At 32.9% G+C, this 16521-nt stretch overlaps 3 protein-coding genes across 4 annotated transcripts; 2 read left to right on the forward strand and 1 right to left on the reverse strand.

The window, feature by feature from the left end:
• The first annotated feature begins 606 nt into the window (after nucleotides 1-606).
• Nucleotides 607-5491, forward strand: LOC140040084 (uncharacterized). 2 transcript variants are annotated; one of them, XM_072085759.1, is made up of 10 exons: nucleotides 607-948; nucleotides 1244-1323; nucleotides 1635-1709; nucleotides 1822-1885; nucleotides 2015-2106; nucleotides 2615-2733; nucleotides 3073-3165; nucleotides 3535-3647; nucleotides 4000-4077; nucleotides 4427-5491. In XM_072085759.1, the coding sequence occupies exons 1-10, from the start codon at nucleotides 790-792 to the stop codon at nucleotides 4550-4552; spliced, it is 999 nt and encodes a 332-aa protein (XP_071941860.1). In that variant the 5' UTR covers nucleotides 607-789; the 3' UTR covers nucleotides 4553-5491. The 2 variants fall into 2 exon arrangements, with proteins under 2 accessions (XP_071941860.1, XP_071941861.1); XM_072085760.1 differs by lacking the exon at nucleotides 1244-1323 and having other exon boundaries at nucleotides 809-948.
• A 283-nt stretch (nucleotides 5492-5774) lies between these two features.
• Nucleotides 5775-9913, reverse strand: LOC140040085 (ER membrane protein complex subunit 6-like). The gene is made up of 6 exons (XM_072085761.1): nucleotides 9843-9913; nucleotides 9137-9194; nucleotides 8501-8603; nucleotides 7784-7876; nucleotides 6468-6487; nucleotides 5775-6266 (listed from the first exon to the last, which is right to left on the reverse strand). The coding sequence occupies exons 1-6, from the start codon at nucleotides 9907-9909 to the stop codon at nucleotides 6236-6238; spliced, it is 372 nt and encodes a 123-aa protein (XP_071941862.1). The 5' UTR covers nucleotides 9910-9913; the 3' UTR covers nucleotides 5775-6235.
• Nucleotides 9914-9941: 28 nt separating this feature from the next.
• On the forward strand, nucleotides 9942-16430 carry LOC140040083 (thiosulfate sulfurtransferase/rhodanese-like domain-containing protein 2). The gene is made up of 9 exons (XM_072085758.1): nucleotides 9942-10107; nucleotides 11097-11289; nucleotides 11618-11847; nucleotides 12060-12182; nucleotides 13023-13131; nucleotides 13221-13324; nucleotides 13422-13580; nucleotides 14164-14302; nucleotides 15067-16430. The coding sequence occupies exons 1-9, from the start codon at nucleotides 10027-10029 to the stop codon at nucleotides 15279-15281; spliced, it is 1353 nt and encodes a 450-aa protein (XP_071941859.1). The 5' UTR covers nucleotides 9942-10026; the 3' UTR covers nucleotides 15282-16430.
• The last annotated feature ends 91 nt before the right edge of the window (nucleotides 16431-16521 follow it).

Below are 16521 nucleotides of genomic sequence, written 5' to 3' on the forward strand. Positions count from 1 at the left end.
TGTTTAGTATAAAGCTTAAATGTGTTTAAGCTAATGAAAAAGAATTCACTAAACATAAATACAAAATTAAATATGAAAATGTATTGATAGAGAGGATCTGCAGAACCGCCACACAATTTGGGATAAAAAACGGACATTTAGTCCATTCTTACGTATTCATAACTTATCCAGAGGGCGGCAAACACAAAATTAATTTCATCAGGGTGGAATTTAAAAACGTTTTCTAATATTCTTTGAAGAAATTACGTTGTTCATTTATTGTTTGTGAAAATACGTTGTTAATTCGTCTGCAAATTGGTTGCTGTAAATTCACAAATTAAAATGACAATTAACATAAATTGTCAATTTAAATGGTTTAGAAAAAAAATCTCATTATTTTGCAAAGGTGAATAATTAATCTGTTCTTAAATATAAGCACCTTATTATTGATTACGACAAAATGTTAATACTGTACACATAAAACTTAGTTTTCTCTTTGGCTGAAACACTGCTAAGTTGGTAAAAACATAAATTATATCACTAAACACTATTTTATGCCGAATTGGCGCGCCATAGATAGATCCTGATTATCTCATTACAATTTCAATTAGCCAATCAGAATCTGTATTTCAAGATTTCGTCATCGATGTACAATTTGTAAACAGACCAAGTGATGAAATGTTATAATGTTATTACATTTTCTGTCAGATATAAATTCGGAAAACAATCCTCGTACCGTTTAAAAACCTGTCAGATATTTTAATCACAACATTGTGTCACTGATCTAGCGATTTTATTGACAGATATTCGATGCATATTGGTGTTGGTAGTGCAGGCCTACGGGCCGGTATCTTGAGCAGCCTGCCCAGGGTATGTTTAGCTCGAAGTTCAGTACCAGTGTGGTCCTGCAAGACAAGCCTTTGGACGACTAAAGGTCAATTGCCATTGGTCAGCACAACTCACAAGCATGTAAGCAATGAAATATTTAAATACATAATTTACATATTAATACATATCTTTTGTAAAGGGTATATACAAAACTTAAGTCCGAACTTAATTAATTGGGAGTTGATGAGAAGTGTATTATTTTTACTACAATAGTTGTAGTTTTAAAATTTGAAAATGATGTCAAAAGGAAAAAGGAACAATTTTATTTGAACTAGAGAATTCATTTGAATCATGTTTAATTTTGGTTGTGTTTTAATAGTTCTGTCAAAATTTATTATTTTGTTTATTATATAAAATGTGATTATTATTCTTCTAGTTATTAAGCACATCCTCTACTGTTTTTCAAGATTCTTTATCAGAAACTAAAACTACACCTAATGTTGCTCCTCATTTTAAGTAAGTTCTTATTGCCAAAAAATATTGGTCGAAAAATATTTTATTATTATACTTTAAAAACAAAAGTTTATTTATACTCGAGGGAAGATCTAGGATTTTTCAAATATATATAATGATAAATAATGGTGCATCAAAAATAGTGCATGATTCATTTTGGCAGTCGAAAGGAGATCTGAATGTGCACCCAAGCGCAGCAACCATGGATCGGTTACTGATACAGTACTTAGAAATAAAACTGTAAAACAAATATGTATTTCATTGACATCTATTTATAAAATTATCTTAATAGAAATTTTTTGTTTAATTGTTAGACGAAATCTTGGTGTAAAGAAAGAAAATGAGACATCGGAGAAAACAATGGATTACCTACTGCCACACCCTATTTGGTAAGATAAAATCATGTTGTCACATCACTACCATATTTGTACACATCACACTTTTTTTGTCAAACTAGTTTGATAGTGTAGACTTACCAGAAATAGAATGTTTTTATTACAGGTCAGAAGATGAGGTACAAAAGGTCACAGTAACTCACAGAGAACCAGAAAAAAGAGCTGACAAGGTATAACAATTGTACTTTGAAAATGCCCCACTTTTCAGAGAAAAAAAATACAAATAAACACAATAACAGACAAATAATTTTAAAATTAACTATCAAACAGATTTAATCAATTTGTTTTCTTTTTTTCAGCTTGCATATTACACGGTGCAGTTATTTCGATTGGGGTTTGATAACTTTTCAGGCTTTAATTTTGGTAAAAGGACGGAGTCAAAGTGGTTAAGGTATGAAAAACAGCATTTGATAAAATTCAAAAATATTTATAAAAATATGTGATAAACTAAAATGGTATGCCAATGTTATGTTTAGTGTGTAAATCATGTTGTGATTTAGCCTGCCCCCCCCCCCCCCGATTCTCTGTCATGTATCTCCACATATGGAAATATTTGTCCAAATAGAATATCATAGGCATAGCCATAATACAGAATCCCATAAGATAAGATAAGATAAGATAACTTTTATTGATCCTCAAAAAGGAAATTCATTGCTCGTCATAAAACAAAGAAAACACTATAAAAACAAATATAGCATAAAACCATTCATATAAAAACATCTAAAAAATTACAATATAAAATTATCTTCTTGACTTCCTGTATAGTTAGAATAGGGTATATGATATAGGCATCAAATGCGAAACATGAGATCTTGCATCATGGAGTTTTCCTATGATACTGGCACAAAAATCACGGTACTGAAAATTGGCAGGATTAAGAAATTTCATTTCTCCCATAGACGAGTGATTTTTCTGGAGACTGTTGCTGGTGTTCCTGGTATGGTAGGAGGCATGTTGCGCCATCTTAGGTCCTTAAGACGTATGGAAAGAGATCATGGCTGGATACACACTTTACTTGGTAAAATTATTATATTACAGTTTTTCTACTCCATACAATCATACTTTAAACTGTCGCAAAAGTGAGAGACACATGGCGCATGGTAAAATTATATTGTAGTTCGGCTTTCCTACTCCATAACATTTTAGTGAACTGTCCCAAAATTAGAAGCCCATAGGTTGGTTCGAAAAACACATTATTGTTTTCCAGGTTGTATTAGAAGGGTTGACTATAGGATAAATTTTAATTTAGAAAGTGTGAAATTTTCGTCAATATAATATACACAAACTTCGTTTTTTTTTATCCATTTTTTTTGTTGCTTCTAAAAATATTTGTACCCTACTTTTGTATATTTACTAGAGGAAGCCGAAAATGAGCGGATGCACTTAATGACAGCTCTAGACCTGAAGAAACCTTCTAAGTTGTTCACGTTTATGGTACTTGGAGCTCAAGGTAAAATATTGGAATTATTATATTATATTTTAGCTGTTCTGTAGTTAAAAAAACACTTAGAACTCTACCTTTGGGACACTCCTTGCAAAACAAATGAGGGAAAATATATCTTTAACACTATTATAGCCCACACCAGAATTAAAGGACACTCCTATTAAGGAGACACTTTGGTACCAAAGGTATCTCTAAGTATATTTTACATACCAGTAGACCAGGCTACAATATACAGATATTGCCTGGTTAGAGGTTAAATATAAGATTTGACATCCTCGAAGGAATGATATTTTCTTCCCAATCACGTTCATGTATTTACATATGTAATGTGTAATATTACTTGTTATTTATATGAGTTTTTTTTTATCTTGTCAGGAATTTTTGTGAACATATTCTTTATCGCATATTTGTTGAGTCCGATGTTTTGTCATCGTTTCGTTGGTTATCTGGAAGAAGAAGCTGTGATAACATACACCAAACTGATTGAGGTAAGTAAGCATCAGTACAAACATTACCAAAATATGCTTTTCCGAAATCATAATACTTGCAGTGGTTTTTACACGAATCACCCACTATAAATTTTCCAAAACATGTACAGACAGTTTGTGGTTGAGACACTCTAGGAGATTCAGGAAGATAGCTCTAGGAGCACAAGCTTCCACTCCCCCCCCCCCCCCCCCTTTGTCGAGGAGAATGAATAACAATATCTTGGATTTTTAAAGCGTCTGATGTAAAACATACTCCCATAATTGTTAACACACTATTTGTATTATATGTTAGTGCTCAGCCATTTACAAAATCTTGCCTCCGCCCTGTTTCATATCTTTAATTGCATTTCAGGAAATTGATAATGGAACGATGGCAGAATGGCAAAATAAATCAGCGCCGGAAATAGCTACCAAATACTGGAAACTAGGCGTAATTTGACATTCTTATTTTAAAACACAGGAAAGAACCCATTTTTCAGTTTGAAGTAAATGTGTTAAATTTAACTGTTTATTTTGTGTTGATATTTTTTGAGCAAGAATATTAACTTTAAATATTTGCTTTTTTTTTTCTTTCTGTTGATTGTTCAATGCTTAGACATGCCCTGCATTTTGTGTATATTAAATTGAACATTATTATTATTAAGAATAAATAATTCTTAATTAAACTACTAAATGCTTTTATACATCTTGATTTTTTATAGTTTTGGGTGACTACATGGGTGATAACATTCATTGTTTTAAAAGTTATCGATTTAGTGTTATTTTGTTCTCATTTGTAGCCCGATGCAATGATGAGAGATGTCATTTTAGCTATCCGAGCCGATGAAGCGCATCATAGAGACGTCAACCATACGCTTGGAACTATGAAAATGACGGATCAAAATCCATTTGGACCAGGGCAATGAAATTTATATTATCAATATTTAAAGATTTTACGTACAAACTTCTGTGTTAGAAAAGATTTGAGTGCACATTTTGTAAATTTATAATGTTGTAGATTGTAGATACAGTATAGTTTATTTTGTATTTGTGTAAGATTTAAAAAAGATTTTCCTTTAAAAAAAATGTTGCCCAACGACCACATTTTTGGAAAAATATTTGGTGTTTATTTGGTAATTAGGCATTAAAAAGAATTAATTTTTGTTTAAAAAATTATTTCTCTAAATCTACAATGTGTTGAGCCTTAGTTACTAATTAGCTAATTATTCTAGCCAACCCAAAATGTAAACTTTGATCATATTTAAAGTAAATTATTTCTCAGGACCTAAATAGGTAATTCAGAACTTTAGGAATATTTAATATTTTGATAACAAAAATGTGTAAAATAGTTTGATCACGATTAAATAAGTTAGCTCTGTGGTTTGATACAGAATAAAGAAATTCAGGGATACAATGGATATAAACAGTTTTTGATGTAACCTGGTTCATACAATATACAATGAATAATGACCAAAACTTTTTCAGTCAAAAATGTAAATATCCAGAAACAATTTTGAACCCAAGTAAACAATGCCAGTAAATATTTCCAAACTGAAATTGGACAAGACAACTAGGAGTGGAGTTGTGGCTTGGTGGTTATGATGCTTGGCTACCACTCCAAGGATCCTGGGTTCAAGTCCTGTCACATGTCAGGATTTTTTCTATGTAGAGCATCTTGTGTATATGTTTGTCTTGTGAACCTCTGAGGGTCCCTAATGATCAGCAACCAGCTGGATGGTAAAAAAATCCATTAAATTTGGTAAAAAAAAAAAGTATGGCAGCCCTTTTAGATTACTTTTTACTCAAACTTTAGGAAAAACTAGAATTAAAACAAAACCTAATGTTTATACATTTTGTAATTTATTACAGATCTGTACACATGATTTCCAGACTAAACAATCATTTTTTAATACAATTCAATTTATAACAGAGTGGATTGAATGGAACGGCCGACACTACTCCTTGTTATACCACACTACAACATGCTGCAGTTTACATTCCTGAATTTAAATCGTTTAATTTCTATTTATTTATTTCAGAGTTTTAACTGGCTGTGTGTGTCAGCTGTGTGTTTGCCATATTTTGTTTTCTTGCTTTTAAAACTACTAATAGAGAATGTTACCTATATTGTCAGTTGACTACATTCTTTCAATAATGTACAATATCAAAATAATTGCATAATATACATTACAATCTTCAGAAAAAGAAGATATATGTAGAGTTTCATCATTTTATCCCTTTCAGTACATTAAAAATCATTTCCACCAGAACGTACTTTTTAGTCCTTCCAAATTGTATGGTCAAATGAATATTTATACGATGGAAGCAACTTGGTTCCAACTTGGACGTAATGCAACAACGCAAGTGAGTTGATACCAATCAAAAGTGACAGTTCAGATGATCCATAGCCTAATGATTGTTCAAATTAATTATGGCTGGCTTACTGTACGCCTAGTGTGAAAACCAAGCTGGCATAATATTTTAGGTGTGTCAATAGCACCTTAGTGGATCCATTCTTTAAATGCACATTAACAGCGACGATCCATGATAGATATTGCACTGCTGCTTGTAATTTTAACACCACTGGTTTCCCAACACAATTTTCTTTTCTAGTAAACATGAACCATACCGTATAAAAATCTGAAAAACAAATATGCTAAGAAAAAGAACAAGAAAAACCCTATTAAAGTCTAAGAATAAATGAGTGGATGTTGTAAGATATAGGTAAGGTACCAGATAGTACTAAATAAGAATGTAGGACAGAGTAGAAAATATGTACAAAATGCAAAAAGAAATATATAAATTCAAAAATTCAATTCAGGAAAACATTAAAAAGGATACGTCCAAAACAGTATATATGTCTGGAGCCTCTGGTTAAGGAATACAATGGAACAAAATGATACATTTAATTAATTATTATCGTTTGCAGTAGAATACCTGCTTTGTGATACCTCTATTCTGGGGTTCTACTGTGTTAAATGCAGTATTTAAAATGATACAGTCAAACCAGCATGTTAAAAAGCTCAACAAGTGAATATGCATTATTAGTATTTCTATGTGACCTCTTCAGACTGTTCTCCCAGAGGGCCAATGATCAGTGACTGTGTGTGAAAGTGGCTGTGTGTGTACTAGTACACCGGGGTAACTCATTTCGATGTACTAGGTTCTTCAAATTGCACATCACCTAGATAAATAGATAGTTATTAAGTTCTTGATCCTTATAATTTTTGTTTTAATATTAATCACATATAGGACAATTATATATATTATATATTATATTATATAAACACATTAGGCAAAGAACATTAATTCTAAACCGCCCGGTGATATACTGAAATTTAATTAATTAATTTGAAACGATAGAGATGAGGAAATCTGTGAGAATGAGAAAAAGTCGCCCCAACCGAGACTCGAATCCAGACCGTCTGCTTGATATGCAGTTGTCCTAACCATTAGACCACTGGGGCTTTCATGGTATTGTTCAAACTCGATTGGATAGCGACTCTTTAACATTCTCGGCGTGGTACGGCGGAACAGCACTAGTCCTCAATTGTACGCACGCGCAACAGAGATCAAATTGATACGCCCTCATCTTTCAGTATTTTTATTCACGAGGCGGGATCTCCGAAGAGATACTTTTATATATATAAACATATCAGGAAAGAACATTAATTCTAAACCGCCCGGTGATATACTGAAATTTTAATTAATTAATTAGAAACGATAAAGATAAGGAAAACTGTGAGAATGAGAAAAAGTCGCCCCAACCGAGACTCGAACTCGGACCTATAAGATAAAATATAAAAATGTTCTTTATTGTCATAACCACAAACATTTAATCAGGGTTTCTGTTCGGCTACTACTACATAGGCATACTCTCATCTGTATAAATAATCATATTATTATTAATAAACTTTTTAGGTTATATGCATGATATGCATATAACCTCTTGATTCTGTCAGAATCTTTATTTATTTATTTATTTATTTATTTATTTATTTATTTATTTATTTATTCTTTCCTTAGCACACCAGAGATCAAATTGATACGCCCTTATCTAATTAGTATTTTTATTCACGAAGAATATATATATATTATATTTTACAGTATAACTGTACTATATTGGCCTAATTATATAGAGCTGATGAAAAGGATACAAATAGACCTCCTAGAAGACCACTAGTTATCAGGGGTTTCCAACTAAAGAAGTATGAAGACCAATTCCGTCCTGCCTTTATTATCAACATAACCTATAAGAAACAAGAGAAAACACACAATCATATACACAGTAATGAATAATTCTAGTAAAGCCCTGTCTACATGTTCATTTCAAAGGAAAGTGGAGTGTCCCTAAAAGAGGAAATCTAAAGCTCTGTCTACACTATCAAAATAGTTTGACAAAAAAAAAGGTGTGATGTGCCCAAATATGGTAGTGTTATGCTTAAATATGGTAGTAATATGACATCATCATGTCCATATATGGGCACATCACATTTTGTTGTCACATAAAGTTTGAAAGTGTAAACAGAGCTTAATAAATATTGTATGGATTCTAATGTCTTCCATCCAGTCTGATTTCAACACAGCATCATTCAAGAAACCTTTGAGTACTTGAAAGTACCAATTAATTATTTTCCTATCATCCTTAACTTAAGACATGGTATCACTACTAGCCAGTGGTGTAATGCAGGAGGCAAAGGCTCCTGGTTTAGCACTCCAAGGAGCCTTCTAATGCTGGGTAGTTGCATTGAATCTGGGCTTATGCTCTGGGACCCCTGGGTTTAGCCATTGAGCGCTCGTAGAGTTACGCTGACTGACCACTAGACTTCTTTAGCTACATGCCTGATTTGTACATTAAGAAATGTATGACTTACTGATAAGATAAATGAGGTAATGAAATAGAATATGAAGCCATAAAGACCAGTGAGTCCTAGAATACCTGCTGTAGCACCAGACAACGCAGACATTGATGTACGACTGTAAAAGAAAACAAAAATATAGATCTATATAGATTGTCCTGCTACAAACTATACACAGCCTAGTTTTAAAGCCTCTAAGTCACTATTGATGTTATCATACTAGATGATTGAATGTTCCTACTAGGTCGCAATACAAGGATTTAGACATAACGCAAGTGAGTTGACCAATCAACAACAGATCGAATAATCCATCGATTGTGATTGGTCAAATCACTTGAATTGCGCTTATGCCCTTGTGTTGTATCTGAGTCGGAACCAAGCATTATTGAGAACAACCACCTTCAAACAAAGTCTTCACCAATCTCTTCCTACTCAGCCCAATTTCAACATACTACCCACCACCCAAAACACCTCTGAGGACATGAAAGTTGTTTTTTCTTCCACAACTATTTTCTCTAGCTACATCCCTGCTTCAGCCATCTCTCATCACTAGCAAAAACACCAGGGTTTACCACATGTAAGTATGTACTTCACACATTTAAACTCCGGGAAAGGTAGAATGATAAACGTTTGTACATGATTCTTGCTTACCAATAATCAATGACTGACTGATTATTTCTCATGGCAACTTCATTCAGAATGACTTGTTCTAAACATGAATTGAAAAAATTAATTAATTAATTAAAAATGAAAAAAATTAATATTAATACTAAATAGATAGATACTAATAGGCATTAACAACTGGACCAAGCTAGGGATCAGATGATAAAAATACAGTTAAATATAAATATCATTATTATTTATAAATACAGTTAAATAATATATATGCCTAGGCCTATATTAATAATTAATTCCTCTATCTGTTAGTTATTTATAAAAAAAAATTAAAATTCAAACTTTTTATTAAATTAGACTTTTTTATTTTTATAAATCAAAAAATGAATAAAACATTATAAGCAAATTTGTCTACAGAACCATTACCAGATCAGAGTACACATAACAGTAATTCTTAAACATAGGATCTTATAACAAGACAACGCCATCATCGTCGGCAATGTTTAAGCTAGGCCTACATTATACACGCTCATCACCGCTATATGGCTCGACCAAATACTCGGACGGAGAAAAATAAAACACAAAAATAGACACAGCTCCGGCCTTCGGGTTTCCTCACGACATTATCGACCCAAAAAACAAGAAGAAACAAATGAAATTTCTACACATATAACCTATATTAATAATTGAAATAAGGCAATAGAAAAAATAAATTTTAGTCGAGTTTCATAGAAGAAAATACCTCGTTTGTTGTGAGTAGGCGAATGTGATAATTGCTGATTAGCCGCCATCTTTATTTTATCACACATATTATTGAGGGCGCCCTTAATATCTTTTGCTCGAGACGACGACGACAGAGAAAAACATAAACACACATGTTTGGATTTTCCTAGATATTTTCTTTAAAAAATCATACCAAATTTATCATGTATTCAAATGAAAAGGGTGATGCAATTTCTTCAAAGCCCGGAGTTACTGTCCGTCAAAAGAAACTGGCCCGGAAAAAGGTAGATGAGTATTTTCAGTTATTATAATCAGGCTTTAAGTTTAGCCTTACTTAAATTAGGCCCCTATCATATTCCTAATACTATAAGGCCAGGCAGAGGGGACCAAACAGTCCCTGGCTTACTACAAATAGGCCTATAGAGAGTATAGTGAGGCTTAGACTTGGACAGCTAAGCCAAAATCTTTACAATGCAATGGGTACACTCATACACAATTGCAGGTTTTAAAAAAACACTGCAAACAATTTTTTGTTGTTTTCTACTTCTAATTAAATTAATATAAAAAAAGTTTATTAATAATAATATGATTTAATACAGATGAGAGTATGCCTATGTAGTAGTAGCCGCCGAACAGAAACCCTGATTAAATGTTTGTGGTTATGACAATAAAGAACATTTTTATATTTTATCTTATACAGTAGGTCCGAGTTCGAGTCTCGGTTGGGGCGACTTTTTCTCATTCTCACAGATTTCCTCATCTTTATCGTTTCAAATTAATTAATTAAAATTTCAGTATAATATCACCGGGCGGTTTAGAATTAATGTTCTTGCCTGATATGTTTATATATAAAAAAGTATCTCTTCGGAGATCCCGCCTCGTGAATAAAAATACTGAAAGATGAGGGCGTATCAATTTGATCTCTGTTGCGCGTGCGTACAACTGAGGACTAGTGCTGTTCCGCCGTACCACGCCGAGAATGTTAAAGAGTCGCTATCCAATTGAGTTTGAACAATACCATGAAAGCCCCAGTGGTCTAATGGTTAGAACATCTGCATATCAAGCAGGCGGTAGTCCGAGTTTGAGTCTCGGTTGGGGGGACTTTTTCTCGTTCTCACAGATTTCCTCATCTTTATCGTTTCAAATTACTTTATTAAAATTTCAGTATATCACCGGGCGGTTTAGAATTAATGTTCTTTGCCTGATATGTTTATAAACAATGGTATAAAACTAAATAAATAATGAAATGTAAATATTTTCTTCACGTTTGCAGGCTTTTGGTTTGTTTGAAGCGTCTAAAAAGTTAAAATCGTGTCTTGATGGGAGGCAATGGGTTTGTTGTGGACAGAATTTTGTTGTACCAAAATCAATGCATACTCATGTATCAAATGAGCACAGTGCAGAGATAAACAATCAAGTTGAACTTTTACTGCAAAATCCAGATTTACTCACAAGAAGGCTGCACGGTACGGATGAAGCTTAGCACGGTCAACTGTGCCGTGCATGTAAATTAAAGTTTTCTATAGGCATATAGGCCTGTTTATATAGGCAATATCAACTATGAGTCTACATGTTTTCAAAGTCGACTGTTGTCTTATCGGCACAGAGAACTGGCCTAGACTCATGCAGTGGCAAATCCAGGATTTTTAAACAGTGGAGGCTAAAATCCTAAAAATTATGAAATTTCCTATATTTGCATTGTAATTTCAAAAAATAAGGGGCTTGAGACTGCTTGTAATGCCACCCCTTCCCCCTTTTTAGTTTCGTTTTTCTACATATTTGTTTTCTTAACAGTTTCAAATATAGGAGCTACTCAGCCATCAGAAATTGCAACAGCCAAATATGACAACAACCATACATTTCCATGGTTACCAAGTGAAGTCGATGTAAATATAAAAACGGCGTCAGCTGAGGAAAGAGGTTGCCAGGTTCTTCTATTCTACAACTACTGCAATTTGGATAATCCCGAGGATATATGTTTGTGGCAAAAACAGCTGTGTCAAAGGTTACAGCTAACTGGAAAGGTGAACTATAGCAATGCATAGTGGTTTATCATCATTTTATTTCAATTATACATTCAACAGCCATGGTCAATTACAGGATGTCCTAAATAGTAACATTTTAAAAATTTCATATAGTATACAGTACAAAACATTTTTGTACAGTACCACCATTCAATCGTTATCATCCTCATCTATACAGGAGGCGTTAAACTGATAAATTGTTGTTGTTGCAGATCCGTGTTGCTAGTGAAGGTATTAATGGAACCGTTGGAGGTAGAATTACTGCAACAGAATTGTACATAGATGCTTTGATTTTACATCCAGCTTTTCAAAACATTAACAAAGAAGATTTTAAAGTAAAATAATTGTATTTTCTATAAAGAAAAGTATCTTTTACCCATGAAATATATACTGTATATATACTGTATATATACTGTATATCCCAATGACCTCTATCCCCTTAAGACAACTATGCTACTAGAAAATTACCCACTTTAAAGTCTGGTTCCCACTAGAGACGCAACATAAGGACGTAGAACAACGTAAGTGATTTGACCAACCACAAGCGATGGATTATTTGGCCGCTTTTCATTAGTCAACTCGCTTGCATTGCATCTACATCCTTGTGTTGTCTCTAATGGGAACCAAGCTTAAAGGCAGCAATCCCCCCAAATCTACATCTTTGTGTTGTCTCTAATGGAAACCAAGCTTAAAGGCAGCAATCCCCCCAAATCTACATCTTTGTGTTGTCTCTAATGGGAACCAAGCTTAAAGGCAGCAATCCCCCCAAATCTACATCTTTGTGTTGTCTCTAATGGAAACCAAGCTTAAAGGCAGCAATCCCCCCAAATCTACATCTTTGTGTTGTCTCTAATGGGAACCAAGCTTAAAGGCAGCAATCCCCCCAAATCTACATCTTTGTGTTGTCTCTAATGGAAACCAAGCTTAAAGGCAGCAATCCCCCCAAATCTACATCCTTGTGTTGTCTCTAATGGGAACCAAGCTTAAAGGCAGCAATCCCCCCAAAATAACTACACCCAAAGACAACTACTCTCTGCAAAACATTGGAGTGAAAACACATTAAAAATATGATTAAATATAAAAATTCTAATCGAATCATGCTAAGCTGAGTGAATATAATTGATGCTGTTTTTGGCCATGAGAAACCTTACAACCAAGTTATTATTTTTTTCCAGGTAAGTAAAGGAACTGGAGATGATTTTACGCAAGGACTATCCGTTAAAGTTTGTAATGAAATTGTACAAATGGGTATTTCACCATCGTGCCTCAGTCATGTAGATGCAGGTAATTATGAAGTTAAACAATGAAATATTTTTTAAAATATATATCACAATCTTTACTAATAAATATTAATTTGTTTTTATTTTTAAAAGGAAATCACATAACACCTTCTGAGTTTCATGAAGAATTGGAAAGAAGCAAAGGAAATGACAATAACATATTTATAGATTGCAGAAACTATTATGAAAGTAAAGTTGTAAGTATTTTCTAAAATCACTAGATTTGAACCCCTGACCTTGATATTAATTAATTATTAATCTTTCTTTTTTAAAAATTTTTTTTTTTTCCTCAAGGGGAAATTTGAAGGAGCTGTAACACCTGACATACGTAAATTTAGTTACTGGCCCGAGTACGTTGATCAGAATCTATCTCTATTTCAAGACAAGAAGGTGATCATGTACTGTACTGGTGGCATACGCTGTGAAAGGGGATCTGCATACCTAAAATCAAAGGTAACATTGTATTTAGTTGGAATAGTGTTTTAGTTTTGTACTTCTTTATTTATCTCATCTAGGGAATTTAATGTCTTTTATGGTGAAGTTATTCCTATATGTTTTGCTTGCTTTGGGCTAATGCTTTATTTATGCTTTCAATTTATCTATGCTTTGAAGTCTTGGGTCAGCAAATAAATTTAGTACTGTATCTCCATATGGCATTACTTGTCTAATAATAATAATATCCTGGATTTAAAAACCACCTGATGTTGCGACACCTCTAAGCACATACAAACAGAGAGAAAATACAACTAATCATAAACCGAAGTATGGTGATAGGCCCTCATTGCTAACCAGTGTTCACTAAAAATTGAATACAGGTCAGCATTAGTTGTGTCTAATATCAAATACACCATCACATGTTTGTCACATGTGCCACCTGTTTATGGATGGTTATGTTGTGGTAGATGTGTGATACTGTATCACAGAATTTGTTTATGTACATAATATATGGGAAGAACCCCTGGTCTGAATGTGTCAAATGTGGCCAACCATACTATACCAGATAAAGAATCTTAATAATTACAACCATTTGTTCCAGGGTGTTTGTAAAGATGTTGTACAGTTAAAAGGTGGAATACACCGCTACATAGAGCAGTACCCAAATGGGTATTTTAAAGGAAAACTGTTTGTGTTTGATGATCGATATACAATTTCAACCAATGATAGCATTGTAGCAGGTAAGCTATCAATTACGCTATCAATTACTAGCAAATCAATCAATAAATCAGTCAACCAATCAATATGGCAATCGATTATTTAATTGATTATTGTGCAGGTGGTAGTATATATTTAGTACTATATTGACCAGGCCAATGGTGTTGTCATAATGCAACCAACTTATTGCATTTGCTTCTTATATAAGGACTATTAAAACCTAGTATAGTCCATGTTACATTTGAACACCAGTTTATAACGTGGACAAACCTAATACATCTTAATGAATCATAAGGGAGTTTTTGGTTTACTGGTTTTTCCGCTATAAGTTTAAATTTCTCCATATTGTTTTGAATATAAATAAACATCATGATAGTGTTCAATATACCATTTTGTTTGATTATATAAAAGCAAAAAGTGTTGAAATATTCATTGTTTACTATGATGATATAAAGAATTAGAGCGCCTTCTATGGTCTTGCGATGCATTTATAAAGTCTCCCGATATTGTCTTTTTTCCAAATTGGAACCTCTGGCTGTACTAGTTCACACACCCACACAAATGTATGAATATGCGTATATGAATTGATGTTGAACTTGATAATAATAATCAAATATATGTAGCGCTAATTCAAAAAAAAAATCAAAGGCACTTAATAATAATGATTTTAGGAGAATGTATTGAAACATATAACGTAAATGTATACACTTGTCTATAATGGACTATATATATATATATATATATATATATATTATTACTTTATTATCCTTAACTATTATTTTAATAGAATGTTCATACTGCAGTAAACCATTTGACAAGTATCAGCCATGTAGCTCCAAACACTGCCACCAACTTGTTCTGTCATGTGATCAGTGTCGTGTATGCGGTAAGACCGCATGCTGTGAGATGTGTCAGGAGAAAGCTACGAGGAGACAAGAGGGAACCAAAGTTGTGGAAGAATGTTCTTGTACAAAGAAACGAAGGAGGATACCGACGGATTGAAATGAGTGATAAAATGAATGATAAAATGGCAAACACTCAGATAGAAAAAAGTCTAAGAAATGGAAATAATTAGGAAAAAATGTGTGATCAATTTTAAAGTGATTTCAGAGGTGTAAAGATCTGTTTACACTATCAAACTTTATGTGACAACAAAAATTTGATTTACATATATATGGACTGGACATGATGATGTCATATCACTACCATATTTGGGCATATCACTACCATATTTGGTCATACACTTTTTTTGTCAAACTAGTTTGATAGTGTTGAAAGACCTTAACAGTAAACTTTTTCATACACAAATATTAGGATTAGCTATAACTACTGATCAATCTGAGTTTAGAGTAGAAAAAATAGTTTTAGTTTGCAAAAGCAATCTAAAAAAGTAGATCATTTAAAAAAAGAGTACTAGAAAAAGAAGCCCATGGGCTTCTGTTTGAGGTTTTACGGTATGCCAGTCTCAACAATCCCACTCGGCCACCTACCACTATCTTCAAACAGAAATGGCAGCCATCTTTTTGCAATGTCCATCATCTAACGATCTCATTCGATATCATTTACTCCTTAAGGCCAATTTACACAGACGGTAACGGTAAGTGGAAAACTGCGTAGCTTGTCCCACATAGAATTCTGTTTCTATCCTGAGAGACACCTCAGCGCGTTGTGTAAAATATGTTCATTAAAAGGAATAACATAGATTCTATATTTTTTATTACCGTTAGTGTTCGTCTGTGTAAATTGGCCTTTAAGCTTCGATCATGTTATCGCTAGGTAACGCTGTATAGTTTTTTTTGCAAAACACCATGTATGCAAATATAACACATTGCGTGCCTGGATAACTACGTCATTGTTGTCATAGAATTGATTGATCGCGAGTTTATGCTCTAATAAAACATATAAGTCAATACTTGAAGAATATTAATATTGTGCAATTAATATTGATAAATACACGTTCTTCACAATGAATAACTGAACTGAATAAAATATATTATAAAAAAATCAATTAATTTTGAATAATTTCTTCGAGTTGTTGATGTTATTGATGGTTAGTGCATTTATCCAAAGACATTAAGACTTCTTGATTAAATATAAGGTATTTTGTTTATGTGAAAAAAACAGATGGTCTGAATATCAAGTATCGGTGAATTGACAAAATTATAAAAATCAATATTTAAATAATATAATAAGTAAGACTATTTGAATACGTGTTTCGTTAGTCTTCTTTCATTTCCACCTT

This window comes from Antedon mediterranea, chromosome 2, assembly GCF_964355755.1.
Source record: "Antedon mediterranea chromosome 2, ecAntMedi1.1, whole genome shotgun sequence".
Taxonomy (NCBI): domain Eukaryota; kingdom Metazoa; phylum Echinodermata; class Crinoidea; order Comatulida; family Antedonidae; genus Antedon; species Antedon mediterranea.